The sequence below is a fragment of the Chiloscyllium punctatum genome, chromosome 8, assembly GCF_047496795.1.
Source record: "Chiloscyllium punctatum isolate Juve2018m chromosome 8, sChiPun1.3, whole genome shotgun sequence".
Lineage (NCBI taxonomy): Eukaryota > Metazoa > Chordata > Chondrichthyes > Orectolobiformes > Hemiscylliidae > Chiloscyllium > Chiloscyllium punctatum.
The window spans coordinates 37448401-37465238 of NC_092746.1; the positions used below are offsets into that span (position 1 = coordinate 37448401).

The 16838-nt window shown below is 39.5% G+C and overlaps 1 protein-coding gene across 4 annotated transcripts in view; it reads left to right on the plus strand.

Annotated features, from left to right (window-relative positions):
- dgkb (diacylglycerol kinase, beta) overlaps positions 1-16838 on the plus strand; it is an 801318-nt gene that overhangs the window by 661761 nt on the left and 122719 nt on the right. For all 4 annotated transcript variants that reach the window (XM_072575379.1, XM_072575382.1, XM_072575380.1 and 1 more), the window contains one exon: positions 13616-13811. In XM_072575379.1, coding sequence (XP_072431480.1) covers positions 13616-13811 — 196 coding nt within the window. The remainder of the gene's footprint in view (positions 1-13615; positions 13812-16838) is intronic.

A 16838-nucleotide genomic window follows, 5' to 3' on the forward strand; every position in this document is an offset into this window, starting at 1 on the left:
TTTAATTTAGATAAATGTGAGGTGTTGCATTTTAGTAAGGCAAATCAGGGCAGGATTTCTACACTTAATGGCCGAACCTTGGAGAATTTTGCCCAAAGGGTGAAGGTGCACAATTCCTTGAAAGTGGAGTCGCAGGTAACAGGCATTTAGTACGTTTGGCTTCATTGGTCAGTATATTGAGTATAGGAATTAGGATATCACTTTGTGGCTGTACAGGGCATTGGTGAGACCACTTTTAGAATACTGTATTCAGTTCTGGTCTCCCTGCTTTCGAAAGGGTGTTGTGAAACTTGAAAGGGTTCAGAAAAGATTTACAATGATGTTGCAAAGGTTGGAGGGTTTGAGCTATAGGGAGAGGTTGAATAGGTTGGAGCTGTTTTCCCTGGAGCATCAGAGGCTGAGAGGTGACCTTATAGAGGTTCATAAAATCTTGAGGGGCATGGATAGGGTGTGTTTGGCAAGGTATTTTTCTCAGAGGATGGGGGAGTCCAAAACTTGAGGGCATAACATCAAGGTGAGAGGGGATAGATTTAAAAGGGATCTAAAGGACAACTTTTTCAAGCAGAGGGTGGCGTGTGTATGGAACGAGCTGCCAGAGGAATTGGGAGAGGCTGGTGCAATTATAACATTTAAAAGGCATCTAGATCAGTACATGAATAGAAAGGGTTTAAAGGGAGTCAAAAATAGGAATTGCTAGAAAAGGTCAGCAGACCTGGCAGCATCAGTAGAGAAAAATCAGTTAACATTCTGGGGCCAGTGACCTTTCCTCAGAACTGGACCCAAAATGTTAACTTTGCTTTCTCTCCACAGATGCTGCCAAACCTGCTGAGCTTTTCTAGCAATTTCTACTTTTGGTACTGATTTATAGCAGTTCTTTCAGTTTTTACAGGATTTAAATCGATATGGCCCAAAAGTTGGCAATTGGGACTAGATCAGTTTAGATTATCTCGTCGGCATGGATGTGTTTGACCGAAACATCTGTTTCTGTGCTGGAACCTTTGAAGGTTTGCATCTCTGTCGTAATATTTAAATCTCAACCGTGCCCCGGATCAAATGGTGCAAGTCAGGAATTGTCATTCGCAATGTGTTGCTGCACAATTCTAAAGAACGTGGCTTATATAAGGAAGCTGGCACTCCACGTTTCCAATGGGGAACTGGAAGGCCTGATAAATGGGATGGTGGAGAGGAGCTTTAAAATGAATATGTGACAAGTAAGAGACCCAACACAACAGGTGAAGAGTTTGACACACTTGTGATACTGCGCACAGCCCAACACTTGTACAGAAAGTAACATGAGGTGTACCTTCATTCTGTTAACTATTTAAAATGAAATGTATCTTTTTTTCATTTGAGATATAATTCACCTGTTAATCAATGTCTAAAGTTATCGATAGTATTTGGTTGGTTACAGCACAAGGCTCGAGAAGTGAAGTCGAAGCCTGTGCTTTTCATTTCACTGGCATCGTGGGGATTCTTCTGTTTTAAAAATTGTTATCTGTTTCCATGGGGCTCATATTAATGCTCTTGGCCTGATATTTTGTCCTCGCTTTCCATCCAGTCTATTATTTGCATTCAAATGGAAAAAAAGAAACATGTATTAACATCATCTTGAACATGATTTGCAAGTTTGCTAAATTTGTACAGTATATAGTTTTCGAAATTAATTTAAAGAAACAATGCATGTGCTGGAAACCTCGAAGGAATAACCCCATTACTTTTTAGGTGCCACTAGTGACTAACTAATACATAATGCTTTGAAAGATTTCAAATAGGATTTCTGGAGCCACACAACAAGTGAAATGATTTCAACATTTATTGTCACTTCAGAATGGCAGAAGGAACAAAGCAATGAGGACAACTATTACTTCAGTCAAGTGTTATTTCTTATCAGTAGAATTGGCAAATGCTTGCAGTAACCAGCAACAAATTGTCATGCAGAAATTCTAAACAGAAGGTCGAAGGAAAACCTAGGGAAGGTAAAACAGACTTTGACAAATGTGAATTTGTTCATTTCCAATACGCTCCAAACAAATGTTGTAAAAACATCCTGCTTCTTTAAACTTTAATAATGCATTGATGCATTTAGCTTTTTTTAATCCAATGAAGTACATTTTGAGACGCCATGGATTAGTCAAATAATTGCAGCAGAAAATACCTGCTGAGTTCAATATTGGGTGTTAATAGAAGCCCTACTCAGTGGCATCTATCCCACACTACTTTTCTTTCTTATTTAAGTTATCTCAGTTCGTTTAGGAGACCCCAGATCTTTTTAACTTAACCGCAGGAGGCGTTCGATTGCATATTTATCATACCTTGCATGAAATGTACTTAAATTTGTATAAAGAAATGACTGACATGAAGTAGTTAGAATCCGAATACTGCACACCATATTTTGTAGTGGACTCCCTACTGTTTGACATTTCTTCCCTGTCAAAGATCAAATTATTTTAATTTAGCTTGCAAATTATGTGATGTTACGCCTGCTTTCTGGGAATTCCCCTCGGTCCATCGACTTTTGTTGCTCCTGTTACTTGTCACTGTAAAAGATATAATATGTATGCAAATAAGGTTAAAAATATGCGTGTTTCCAATTACCGAGTCTTTTCTTGCTCAAGTCCTCCATACTAGGACAATGGGAGTCTGACATTTCATTTGCAAAGGCCACTCTGTATTTAACTAAGTGCAATGTTGATGGGCCAAATGGCCACGTTCTGTGCTGTGAAATTCTATAATAATTAAATTAGTGTTCATTTTAGCCCATGCTGTTAGCAACTGTGAACATTGATTAAATATTTAATTGAATTAAGTGTAACTAAATTACTTACTAAAACTACTGTTATGTGTAATAAAGCTTTCAAACTAATCCAGTTACTTTTCGATCATATTTTAGATAATACTTATCTCTGTACTTTAGATAGAAATATATTTCCTTTTAATTCTGAGCAAGATAAGCTGAGCATAACTGGGGTGCAAATATCATTACAACTGCAAATGGAGCCATAACTTTAAAAGAAAGATTTAGAGTCAGTGTGTTTAAAAGGTCTCATGCTGCAGTCCCTCCCTCTGAGCCAGGAGGCCTGGGTTCAAGTTCTACCTGCTCCAGAGGTGTGTAATAACATCGCTGAATAGGCTGATTAAAAATATCTAAAGTTACAATAATTCTCCCTCTGCTGATCTACCAATGACAGCTTAGCCCAGTCAGTAGCATTGCTGCCTCATGGTCAAAATCTTACGGTTTCAGCCTATGAAAGAAAATCTTCCATGTAAAACCAAGAATTGCTATCTCTTGATGTGCTGTCAAATTGAGATAGCTTTGAAGACTTAAAAGAAGCATGACGAGAAACATAATGTTATCTAATAGTGAGAGAGGAGTTCTCCTGTGACCTGACCAATTGACTTCACTCAATCAGTACATCAAAATCATGATGTACGGTTACATATCTCGTTGGTTGCTAGTGGGACCTGTTATCACCCCAACTGATGTTATTTCAGGAAAGATCAGATTCAAGACTGAAATCTGACTTGATACATCATGTTTTGTTTGAACAAAGTGTTCTGTCACTGAAACAAAACACACAATATTGCAGATTTAGTTTTAATGTTTATAATCAAAAACATATGAAGGTAAAACAGAATAAATCAAGCTAATTATCTTAAACACTGATTTAAAGATTATTCAACACACAATAAAAATAAAACCCCATTAATCAGACACACAGAGAAACTCATATCATGACTTCAAAATCCAAAAATCTAAACTTAAAATAAATGATATTAAAAATCTGTACATCACATAGCCTGTATCACGGGCATACTTCTGCACAAGTCATCTACCAGTTAGATAGAACGTTTTCAGGGATGGTAATAGAAGAGTCTGGAACACTGACTGTAAGGTGTGATTGTGTGAATATGACACAATGGTTATTGCTAGACTAAACAAAATTTGCTTCAAAACAACTCTGAGTTTTTGAAGAAGACCCCAGGTGATAGAGCAGAATTATTTGCAAGACATCTGGGCTTTCTTCTTCATTTCCACATCCCTCTTCATGTCCCTCTTCTATCCATGATTCCGTGATGGCCACAACATCGTAGTCCCAAGTACCAATCCACGCCTTAAATTCACTCACCTTATTTCTGATGCTCCTCGCGTTGAAGTATACACACTTGAACCCATCTCTGTGTCCGCAAGTATTCCCTGTCAGTGCTACCTTCTCCACAGCCTCCCTACATTCTTGGACATCCTGAAAAACAGCTAATCCACTTGCTGGACTACAAGTCCAGATCCCATCCCCCTGCCAAATTAGTTTAAACCACCCCCCCCCCCGCCACCCTGAAGAGTGCTAGCAAACCTACCTCCCAGGATATTGGTGCCCTTCTGGTTCAGGTGCAACCCGTCCTGCTTGTACAGGTCCCATCTTCCCCAGAATGCAGTCCAATTGTCCAAATACCTGAAGCCGTCTCTCCTACACCATCCTTGCATCAACGTGTTCAACTGCACTCTCTCCCTATTCCCTGCCTCACTGTCACAGGTTGATACCAGCGGTTTGTTCATTTATTTTTCTCTTATTATAATTTGTCATGGTGGTTGATACAACCGAGTGGATTGTTCTGTAATTTCAGAGGATAGTTAAGAATCAGCTGTACTACTGTGTGTCAGGCATCACAGGATAACTAAGGACAACAAAATTCTCTCTCTTGGAGATATTCACAGACCAGATTGTGAATGGCAATCCAAAACCACCATGATTACCATTACTGATACCAGATTTTTATTCCAGATTTATTTAACGCAGTGAATTTAAGTAGTGGGATTTGAACTCATTTCTATGCATCATTTGTACAGGCCTCTTGATTAATAGGGTGGTAACATAATGGTGGCCCAGTGATTAGCACTGCTGCCTCACAGTGCCAGTGACCTGGGTTCAGTTCCCACCCTAGGTGACTGTCGGTGTGGAGTTTGCATATTCTTCCTGTGTCTGCGTGGGTTTCCTCCCATAATCCAAAGAGGTGCAGGTTGGGTGAATTGGCTCTGTTAAATTGCCCATAGTATTCAGGGATGTGGAGGAAAGGTGCATTAATCAGGGGTAAATGTAGAGTAATAGGGTGGGGGAGTGGGTCTGGCTGGGATGCTCTTCGGAAGGTTGGTGGGGACTTGTTGGGCTGAAGGGTCTGTTTTCACACTCTAGGGATTCGATTTAAAAAAGCTAATCGCTATGTTGCTATCTGGTTATTGACCATGATTCTTCAATGTCAAAAATTTTAGAACACCATTTTTATATCATGGATAAAATCTTTTCATAGCCAGTGTTTGCTTCTGCTTTTAATGCAGGCTGGTTATTTATGCAGTCCTACTATCGCCAGGAGAAAGAGGTTAATTATAGTATTAAAAATGATACCATGGTGCTACTTGTGCTATGGAAAGAACTATAATTGGCATTGCTCTTTAGTAAACTATGCAATATTTGCCTTTTTGTGTGTCTAGAATAATTACTTCTTCAAACTAACTGACTTGCCTCCTTTGGTCCAAAAATAATACAGTGAGCACAGTTTGTAATGGCAGTTAGGAAAATTAGAGAAAGGATCCCTACAATGTTTAGAGTTGAAAGCCAATAATTCTCACCAGATTAGCATTTACAAATGATCTATCAGCACTCACTGTGCCAGTTGTTGGAACCTGACATCACATGATACAAGTCACACAGAAATACCTAAAACACTGAGTGAGAGGAAAATGTGCATAGGATCTTTCCACAAGGCTCGCACCATTACATTTTCTTTCCACACAATTTAGTTTTCATCAGATGTTTCTGTTCTGATGATAAAAGGGTTGAAGTGCTGTGCCACAAATCAAGTATGTGTCACCCCTGGATGATATAATCAGGGACTTTGCCAAAGCCAGTTGGAAATCATGGTGCTTCAGCTTCCTTCTGCCACTCGTCCGTGATGGACCCCTACAGCAATGGTAAAAGCAGGTGGAAACTTGACGTTTTTGCCAAATTGTCAGTATTTTGTATGCATGTAAATGATTACCTGCCAGCTGGTCAATTTTGCTGATTTCACTCATGTGACAATTGTTGTTGATGATACATTTTGATTCCAGAATATTTCCACCCCCGTTGCCTCCGTCCTGTGACCTGTGTTAACAACCCTTCCTTCAGTGGCTGAGCAGTACATCTGTGCTTCCTTTATACTCCCCTTTGCGACACAGGAGTGGAAGTTCACAGAATTATCATTACTTCCCTGTCCTTACTTTCCGGGCAAAGATTTCGAGGCATTCCCTTATAATTTGGCATTTCAGTGTCATTTCCTTTGACTGACAGAACTGTATAAATCCTACACAATTTTGAATTTTACAGAGTACTTGCTAACAAAGTTTTGTAGATTTTGATCTCTGAAGAAGAGGGAAGCCAATGATCCTGATGGTGTGATTGTGTTCCCATCAGTCATTGCTTTTGCTCCTGTGTGTTTTTCTCAATGTGTTGAAACTAAGTTAGTCTTTAAAAATGTACTGCTTCCTTCATCAAACTTATGTTCAGTCCCTTATTTGAACTCTGTGCATTGATCAAATACAGATATCTTTATTTTCTCATTTATTTTCATTTGTTCAAAGTCAATTTTTATTTCTAAAACAAACTCAGAATATACCATGTGGAATCATACTTGGAAGTGTGGAAGCAGGTCATTCGGCCCATCGAGTCCACACAACCCTGTGAAGAAGGGGAGGCAATGACAGGGGATTGACTTTCAAATACCACTTCTCTGTCCCAGTCAGGAAACTAGTTTACCTTTCTCATCCCCTGAGGAAGTAGGTGATTGTGGAAGTGAGAGATGAGGCCTTCAAGTGACTATTAATTGGTCTTTGAAGAGTCTTGATTTCTTCCAAATCAAGGAAGTTTCTAGTGCATCTTTTTGCTCAGTACTTAGTTACTGATTTGACTGCTCTCTCCTCAGCTAAATTACCCCATTATTTCCCCTTTCTCTGCACTCTTGTAAAGAAGGGTATGTCTCACTTGCAAGTTTTTCTGATGTTTCCTGACACAAGAAGCTAAAATCACACCAGTTAGCAGTCACATGGCTGTACAACTGCAAGGTCTACAAGGATTACTAGACATGTAAACTCTGATCCATAAATTAACAAGGCTCAGTGATGAGGGGAGAAGCTGGTATCTTGATCATGTGACTAGTAATCCAGAGGCACAAGCTCTAGGGACAGGGGTTCAAATCCTGGAAGGTGAAATTTAAATTCCACTGGACAACATATGCTGGGCTGAGAAACCTAAGTTGGGATCTGACCAGAGTAACAACAAAGAACCATAGTTGGGAGAGAAGTTTTCTCTGGAATGCAAAGTCTTACATGGATCATGACTTACTTCGTGGATAGATTACCCAATCACAGTGGACCATTTTAGCACACCAGCTAAGAATGTTTCAAAAAGTTAGGCCTCGTAAAAGAGAGTTTCCATTTTGAACTAACCAGAAGTGGACGTCAGTCCTGGTAGAGAGAGAATAATGAGAGAGTGACATCTTGAAACAGCCGTCAAGTAACTGAACAGCTTAAAAGTGCCTTACCTGCACAACCAGAAGCTAGGAATCTTCTCTCTCTCTCTCTCGGAAGGCCTCCTATCCTGATGAACCTATCTGTAAAAGACACCACTAGCTATTCAACTACAGAAACCATCAGAGCTGTAGTGTCTGACTTCAGTTATTAATCTCTTCCCTTCAGCAAGGAGATCAAGAAATGAGCACTGGATATTAGTACTTACTTATTATTGTACCCTATCCATACTTGTTTGAATCTTGGTACCTGTTATTTCTTTTTAATAGTTTGTCTCTTTATTCTGAAGGAACCTTCAGTAATAACTTGCAATAAACTAACCTTTAATCAAAGCTTAACTGCTTAACTTGAACCACTTCAAATTAAAAGGGGCAACATATTAATCTTCAGTTCACTGACCATGCGGTGAACTTTGAGTATTTAGAAACTGAATTATGCCTCTGACCTAGTTTTCTTTTCATCAAAAAAAAACCTGTTTCACCATTCTAAGTTACCAGGAATATTTTTCATAGTCATTTTATTCCTGTCAAATATTTTAATGTCTTATTCAAGATAGTGTACAGAGCTTGAAATATAGCCTCACAAGTTAAATTGAATAAAAGTAATGGGTGAACTTTTCATGTTCATTGCTTGGGTTAGAAATCATGAGGAATGGACTGGATGCTCAATGCAGAGAATCTATTGGATACACACCCCATTAAAACTGATGCATATTAGATGCATTCTATAGCAGAAGGCTGATCTGCTCTGTCAGGTTACTGCTTATTCAATTCCAATAACAATTTAGTTCAAGATAGCATCTTCTGGTCAAGTTTCTATCTTCCATTTAAAAATCCCTTATGAATTTTTACATGTTCTTGAAAATCCAAGTTTGATCTTTGCAAACAGCAAGTGAATTATACAGCAATTCAGTTCAGAGAAAAGTTGAGTCCCTTATGAGAAATTACAAACCTACCTTCTGCCAACTGAGCATTATGGGAAAATATAAGACCAAATGATTTTTTTTAGTCTGTATCATTCTTACAGTGTCACCCCATTGTTGATGGTGAAATGCTAATCTCTGCACCTGCCCTTCTCAGCTACAGCTGGCCCCAGTTCCTCAGCTGTAAAGCAAAGCAAATTTAAGAACCCCTGTGGATCTTCTATTTAGCAGGATTACCCTTCACTTAAAGATTAAACACAGCATGTTAACTTTAATTACAGTTATAGAGATTCAGAAATGAATGAATTAATTCAGGAACAATTACAATGTATCATACTTCAAGAGATCTAGAGCCCAGAATTCAGATTAACCCAGCACTGATGGATTGCTTGAGGGTATGTCAGGAATTTTGTACCAGCACTAGTGAAAATAGTTCCCTTTCAGGTGCCACTTCAAATCCCACTGCGGGCAAGGGATGACACGAATGAGTCCTTTGCACTTACCCCATCAGTAACAAGCAAAGAACACCCTTCAGAGTGTAAGTGGTCTTCTGTTGCCTGACCAAAGTCCCAGACAATCTCCCCAGACGAAAGGTGAATGAAACCAATATGCTTACAATGCACACTGAAAATTTCCCTTTAGAGCTGATGATTTCTCCACTGGTTTTCAGCTGCAGCCTGAGAACATGGAACATACAAACGTTATTGAGTTCTTTGAGAAGGTGACCAAACAGGTGGATGAGGGTAAAGCAGTTGATGTGGTGTATATGGTATTTAGTAAAGTGTTCGATATGGTTCCCTGCGGTATACTATTGCAAAAAAAATGGAGGCATGGGATTGAGGGTGATTTACCAGATTGATCAGAAATTGGCTAGTTGTAAGAAGACAGAAGGTGGTGGTTCTTACGAAGTGTTCATTCTGGAGTTCAGTTACTAGTGGTGTACCACAAGAATCTGTTTTGGGGCCACTGCTGTTTGTCATTTTTCTAAATGATCTGGATGAGGGCATAGAAGGATGGATTAGTAAATGTGCAGGTGACACTAAGGTCAGTGGCGTTACGGACAATGCGGAAGGATGTTGCAGATTACAGAGAGACATAGATAAGCTTCAGAGCTAGGCTGAGAGGTAGCAAGTGGAGTTTAATGTGGAAAAGTGTGAGGTGAATCACTTTGGAAGGAGTAACAGGAATACAGAGTACTGGGCTAATGGTAAGATTCTTGATAGTGTGAATGAGCAGAAAGATCTTGGTGTCCTTGTGCATAGATGCCTGAAAGTTTCCACCCAGGTTGATAGTGTTGTTAAGAAGGCACACAGTGTGTTGGCTTTTATTGGTAGAGTTTTGGAGCCATGAGGTTATGTTGCAGCTGTACAAAACTCTGGTGGGCCGCACTTGGACTATTGAGTACATTATAGCACGGATGTGGAAGCATTGGATGCAGAGGAGATTTACCAGGATGTTGCCTGGTATGGAGGTCTTATGAGGAAAGGCTGAGGGACTTGAGGCTGCTTTCTTTAGAGAGAAGAAGGTTGAGAGATGATTTAATAGAGACCTACAAGATGATCAGAGGATTAGATGGGATGGACAGTGAGAGCCTTTTTCCTCAGACGGTGATGGCTAGCATGAGAGGACATAGCTTTAAATTGAGGATGATAGATAAAGAACAGATGCCAGAGGTAGTTCTTTACTCAGATAGTAGTAGGGGCGTGGAATGCCCTGCCAATAACAGTAGCAGACTCACCAACTTTAAGGGCATTTAAATGGCCAGTGGATAAACATATGGATGATAATGGAATAGTGTGGGTTAGATGGGCTTCAGATTGGTTTCACTGGTTGGCGCAACATCGAGGGCCTAAGAGCGTCAACCTGCCTTTGAACAAAATTGTTGTAAATTGTGGTTATTGGCTACAAAGAAAACAAATGACTCTCGCAGTTTCACATGGGGCCCCCAGTATTGTTGTGTTTACATCCCAGCGCAAGAATCTTCGACTATCAGATTATCAGGGTTGTCAGCATTTGAGGCTCTGAGAACTTACCATCAGCTATGAGGCACCCTGAACTAATCTATAGATGGAACTTAAACAGCATTCCATATGTTTCTCATGTTGTGTTATGTCTCGCAGCAGACATGCAATATACCTTTAATGAGCATGCTCAAGATGGTAACACCATGTGACCATGTTAGCAGTCACCTGACTGTACAACTGGAAGCTATATGTTTCTATCAGCAGAGGAGCAACACAAATCCTGATGATACTTATGTGTGGAAATAACCTTCCTCTCATCCCAAATTGTGAAAAATTCTTCCCCACTGTCTCCTTTTATAAACAAGGATATAGCTTGCAAGTATAACTTTGTCATTTTTGATGTTTCATTTTATCTTTAGATTGTTCAGAGCTATGTTACTCTTCCTCTCAATACTCAGTGCAGAGCAAACCATTTAAGATGTCTATTTCGAAATGTCTTTGTCTTTATGTAGTGTTAAGAATACTACTTTGAATACAGTGGGGTTTGGGATGTTGAGGATGGGGTATAAGCTTGAAATTGTGAAATTGAAATGATTCTCACTTCAAATTAGTGAAACTGTAACATGTTCTTCATAAATGTTTAGCAATTTAGTACTGCTGCATACAAAAAGTCCTGTGCCTTGATTTCTCTCTCAGTAGTCTAATTCAAAATTATAACTTGCTGCTTTAAGCATTGTGAGGATGAAATTGGCATTGAACGTCAAAGTAGAAATCACCAACTGGTTTGACACAAGGTTCAACTTCCATTGCTAATAATGTCAATGAAGTGTCAACTCACCATCAGCCATTTTGCACAATACCCAAGACAGCCTCCATTACATTAGCCTATAGCCTGTCACATATTGTTGCAGTACTAAATTACTTACTTAGAATTGAAGTTCAAATCCATAATAATCATTTTCAAATTGCAGCCTATCATCCTGTGTTCAGAGGTCTGGTCTAGATATGAATGGCACAAGACTCAAGATTCCACTCTCAGCAACTCCATATTATTTGATTTCTGGTAATACAGTCATCAAATAGTTCAGTGAAACTCATGTGAATGAATGTCCACTCTGCACTTGAGTTGCTTAGCTTCCCCAAGAAATAGACAGGATCATTGCCTCTCATCATTCGTTCAGGCAGCTGACTAGGCTATCCCCTTCCTTGTCCAGCTGCAACAATGGCCCTAAGCTGAATGAGCCTCATTCTGAAAGAAATCTCTGCTTTTCTGAAAGAGATCTCTACTACCTGCCAGCTCCATATCCTAAACAGTTTCTGGTCCATTTCCCCAGTAGCAACAAACTGTAACTGCTCAGTTTCTCCAATTGGGACAACCCATGACTGATCCACTTCTCTGAAAAGCACGGTTCATAATTGGTCCATGAATGTCCTGGCAGGAACTGGCCAGTTTCCTTGTTTCTGTTCTGGTGTACGGGCAGGTTCAAGCCCTGTTTACTTCGTCAGTTTGCATGATTTGGGGGGGTGGGTACCACTCTCCCCATCTGTGTTTCATTTCATCAAGCATCCATTGTACAGCATTTATGCAAATATTCTGTACATTACATTGAGCTACAAGATGGAAATCATAATTGTCACTTGGACTTTATTTAGACAGCTGTGTAACTTGAGCACAATGTCTGAAAATAGCATCACTTCAGTATTAACAATTTGTATAAAGAAAAATCACCTATGTTAGAAATATTTACAGTCTAGAGCAATTGTATACCTTGAACTCATAGTTCTAAGCTCAACACTTAGCAATATTAGGTCAAGCTTCTCAGATTCTATGCATTTATCTACAATAGCCTTATAAGTGCACCCTAACAATTCTAAACTGCTAATAAATTTGCACAGTCTCCATTAGCTTCTCTTGAGTCTAGACAAAATGCCAGCGAATAGAAATTGTGACCCTAGCTTTTCCTTGCATTCATAAGAAGGCTTCCTCAGTACAATAATACTTATGTTTGAAACGCAGCAGCTGCCTACAAAGTAAAGCTATTCTGGCATCATTGGCAACATAGGCAATCACGTGCTAATAAGTATGATTGTCCACCTAAGAAATTCTGTGTCCCTGGGTTCTCTGGGTGCTTGCATGGTTGATGAGCCAGATTCTAGAGCCACATCGCTGATCACACATTTGGCATGTATTTCCTGGAAGTGGAAATGATCCTTGGCTTTGAGATTATTGGCATTAATTTCTCTGATTCCTTTTCCATACTTTCTGATCCAACTGGATGTTCTCAAAGAATTGTATCCCTTCAGATAGGGCATTCCCCATTTTCTTCTGAGCCAAAGATCTCTCAGACATTGAAATCCCTGTTGCATTTCTTGAGGGTAGCCTTCAGAGAGACTTTGAAAAGCTTCCTTTGTCTTCCTCTTGTTTGATTGGTTAGAGTTAGGGCCTTCCTTGAGCTGGGCAAAGAAGATTTGCTTAGCAGACAAAACTGAGGCATCCTAAGCACGTGGCCAGCCCAGCGTATTTGGTTTCAGATGATCATGACCCCGGCACTGGTGCTGTTAGCTACCTGTCCGCCCAGCTGACACAGAGAATTTGTTTCAAACTGCATTGATAGTATTTCTTAAGGGTGTTGAGGTGGTGTCATTACATAGGCAAGTTTTGCAGCCATACATAACAGTAGGAAGGTTGACTGACTTATATGCAAGGAGCTTCATATTAGCACATGTACTATCTCTGTACAGACACTTAAAGCAACTGAATCTTGAGAGTGTGCATCTCGTGATGCATAGGCCGGATTGTTTGCCATTCTCCTCGGCTGTCATATTGCAACTAACTGTGTGTTAAAATCAGGTGTACAGTGCGTTCTGCTACACCATGACTGTTGTGTTTCTCTACAACCTCCCGCTATAAAAAAAATCACGCTATCGGAAGCCATGCTCTAGAAGATCGCTACAGAAAATCGCTATACCTGTTCAGCAGAAAGTTTGCATTATCCAAACATTGTCCACAATTTGTCATTGCACTATAACCAATTTGTGTTGACCAAGCAAGTGTTATATCAGCGTGCACAGTATCCTGATATTCTTGGTGTTAAAATTGCAGATGATTCTTTAGCTTAATTTGTATATAATAATTGTGTTTTTTTTTCCTTCTCTTTGTGATTCATGTTTCAGTGCAATGGAATTCTGCTGGATTTGAGCAATATGCCCTTGGAGGGGATAGCTGTTTTGAATATACCAAGCATACATGGTGGATCAAACCTTTGGGGAGAGAGCAAAAAAAGACGAAGCTATCATCGAGGCAGTAAAAAAGTTCCAGAAAAACGGGCAACGGTTATAGATGCCAAAGAACTGAAATTCTGTGTTCAAGGTAGGAAGCTATGCAGAAATGGTCTGTTACTCATGATAACATGAGATGCTAACTGTAAAATTAATTTACACATCAGATTATGTCAAATGAGATTCACATGCAAAATTGTTTTCTAATTGTGATTATCATCCACTTCATCAAATCTGATGCATTTTCAGTATTTTTTAATTCAGTCTGAGGAGTCAACAGTTTTGCTAATTTTTGCAATTCTTATAATATGTGCAGAAGCTCATTTGTGCAAGTGTGACATGAATTCAATGATCAGCAAAAAGCAGGAATGTTTCCTTAATTCCAAAGGCACCTCTATAAGTGAAATACAGAAGGAGAGAAGCTAAGCCACTGTCAAAAGTTGAAATTTAATCCAGAAGGAAATACTTGTTAAAATGCAAATGTTTTCTTCACCTCTGGAGTTTTTGACATGCAAACATTTTGATGTTTGTCATCAACAAACAGTTAAACTTCCAGTTTTGAAGTAATTCTTTCTACATAATTCTTGGGAGAGCTAAGATCCTTGATTCCTCCAGTCTACATCCATCCAATTAAAATTGAATTAAGATGAGGTGCAGGATGCAATCCTCACCATTGAGCTGTCAGTATATATTTTTATTTATTTATGAAAGTGGAACCAGAGAAAAGTTCCTATCCCATATTCTTTCGTTAGTGATTTAGTTCCTTTTATCTTTTTTACATAATTCCCAGCTTGGTACATGTAAATGTACATTTAAATAGACAGGCAAATACTCATCTCATTTTTTGGTCTGGAGTTGAGAACTGTGATTTCTTGGCTTTCCAAACCCAACTTGGGATAAAGTTCCCCAAAAGTTTGAATTTTCATTCTGAAGAGGGCAAGTATATATGAGGATTTGAGAGGGTATATCCCTGGAAAGACTTGGGAGTCTCCCTGGTGTGGAAGTATGCTCGGTGAAAGGCTCCAGCACTTTAGCAAATATGTAATGAGAATAACAAAACAAAAAACACCCTCTGGCCTTTAGCCCACCCCACCACCCTGTTCTTGACATTTCTCCTTCCTACCCCCTCCCTGCTGCAACTCCACCCTCCCTCCTTACAACATCCATGTCAATGCAGAACAGCTTATGACCTTTTACCTCATATCCTCCATGTCAAACTATGCCCTCTCATGGCCCTTTATAGACCTAATACCAACTTAGTGACAACTGATATGCCCCTATGATCCCCAACCATAATCCTTTTCCCTTAATCAAAGCACAGCAGAAAGTGAGGATTGCGGATGCTGGGGATCAGAGTTGATAAGTGTGATGTTGGAAAAGTACAGCAGGTCAGGCAGCATCCGAGGAGCAGGAGAATCAACGGTTCAGGCAAAAGCTCTTCATCTGGAATGGCTGATGAAGAGCTTATGCCCAAAATGTCGATTCTCCTGATTCTCAGATGCTGCCTTACCTGCTGTGCTTTTCCAGAGTCACACTTTTCAACCTTAGTCGAAGCATGCCAGTTTACCCAATTTTCATTGGGACGGACTCAGGACCCTGAGATTAAATAAAATTCTTAAATGTCAATTGGGAAATCAACCATTGAAAAAGAACCACTCTAATCAATACGTTTTCACCATATTTAACTTCCTTTAATCTCTTCCAAAACAAGCGTTTGAATTCATATTTTCACATTTAAAAAGTGTGTCATCATTTCAAGCTATTGTTTAAACTATAAACTGATGTGACAACCAAATTTATAATAATTAAAAGCTGTGAAATCAGTCATGCAGCCTTATTCCTGTAAAGTTGATCTTCTGGATTATGTCAACACATTAATATAGCATGCTTTTTTCAAAATTAAGATATTTTCTTCCAAAATTTAAGGAGCAGGTGATGCAACTATTGTAGTTCTCTTAAGAGCTACCTTAGTAGTTCCAATGAGTTTTGCACATTCATGTCTGCTTTTTACAATCCCAAAGAGTAACTAACATCTCTTAAAGGTATGCCTGGATTATATGTAAAATGGTGCTTTATGTCTCCAAAGAACTGGAGCTTCTTTGGATCATCCTCCAATCATTGTACAGGTATTGTTTTGGACATCTCACTCTTGAAAATTGGGTCTGACTAAGGTCGCTACACTGATGTATGCAATAGTTTCTGTGAACTGCAGCATGCAAATTAGAACCTGTTCTTACTCCATACTCACATGTGTGTTCAGAAGCAGGACTGGAGGATTTCTGCTCTGCCATTTTCTCTAAGAAGGAGTCTCTCTCTCTCTCTCTTTCTCTTTCTTTCTCTCACACGCACACATTCACTTACATCTCAGGCATCAAATAGGTAAAGAACTGTTGGGTATAATTATCTGTGAAGAAGCACAACTTGGCTTAAGTTGCGGTTCAGTTATTACCTTTCTTTGTACAAAGTCACAAAGTTCCAAGTTAAAGGCCTACATCAGGATTTGGGCATAAACATCAAGGCTGACACTCCAGGGCAGCTACCAAGGGCCCTTCTGCCTGCATGGGTGACAATAGACAATAGTTGCAGGAGTACCATTCTGCCCTTCGAGCCTGCACCACCATTCAATATGATCATGGCAGTATCCTGTTCTTGCCTTATCTTCATAAGCCTTGATTCCACTATCCTTGAGAGCTCTACCCAACTCTTTCTTAAATGAATCCAGATTGTAAAATATTCCATTACACAGTTTCAGACAAGGATTAGGGGAGTTATCGCTGATGTTCTGCCAACATTTAACCCTTGAACAGTACCAAAAAAAATCTTATCACAGACAAGGTCTTCAATTTTTTTTGCCTGGCATCTCACTTGCTTAAAACATGACAATACAACTGTGCCTACAACTTCAAAGGAAGCCCTCTTGTATTGCTTTCCAATTAGACTCTTTGGAGGGCAGTAGTGAGCCTTCCTTCAGAATTATGTTCTCAGAAGAGGAACTAGAGTGCTGACCACCAATCAGAGACCAGCAGCTTTCTCACTTGGTGTAGCGATGGAGGAGGCTTTTGACTGAGGAAAACCAAGATTGAAAGGAGCAAGTTATCAGGTAAGTGTGGTGGTGTCT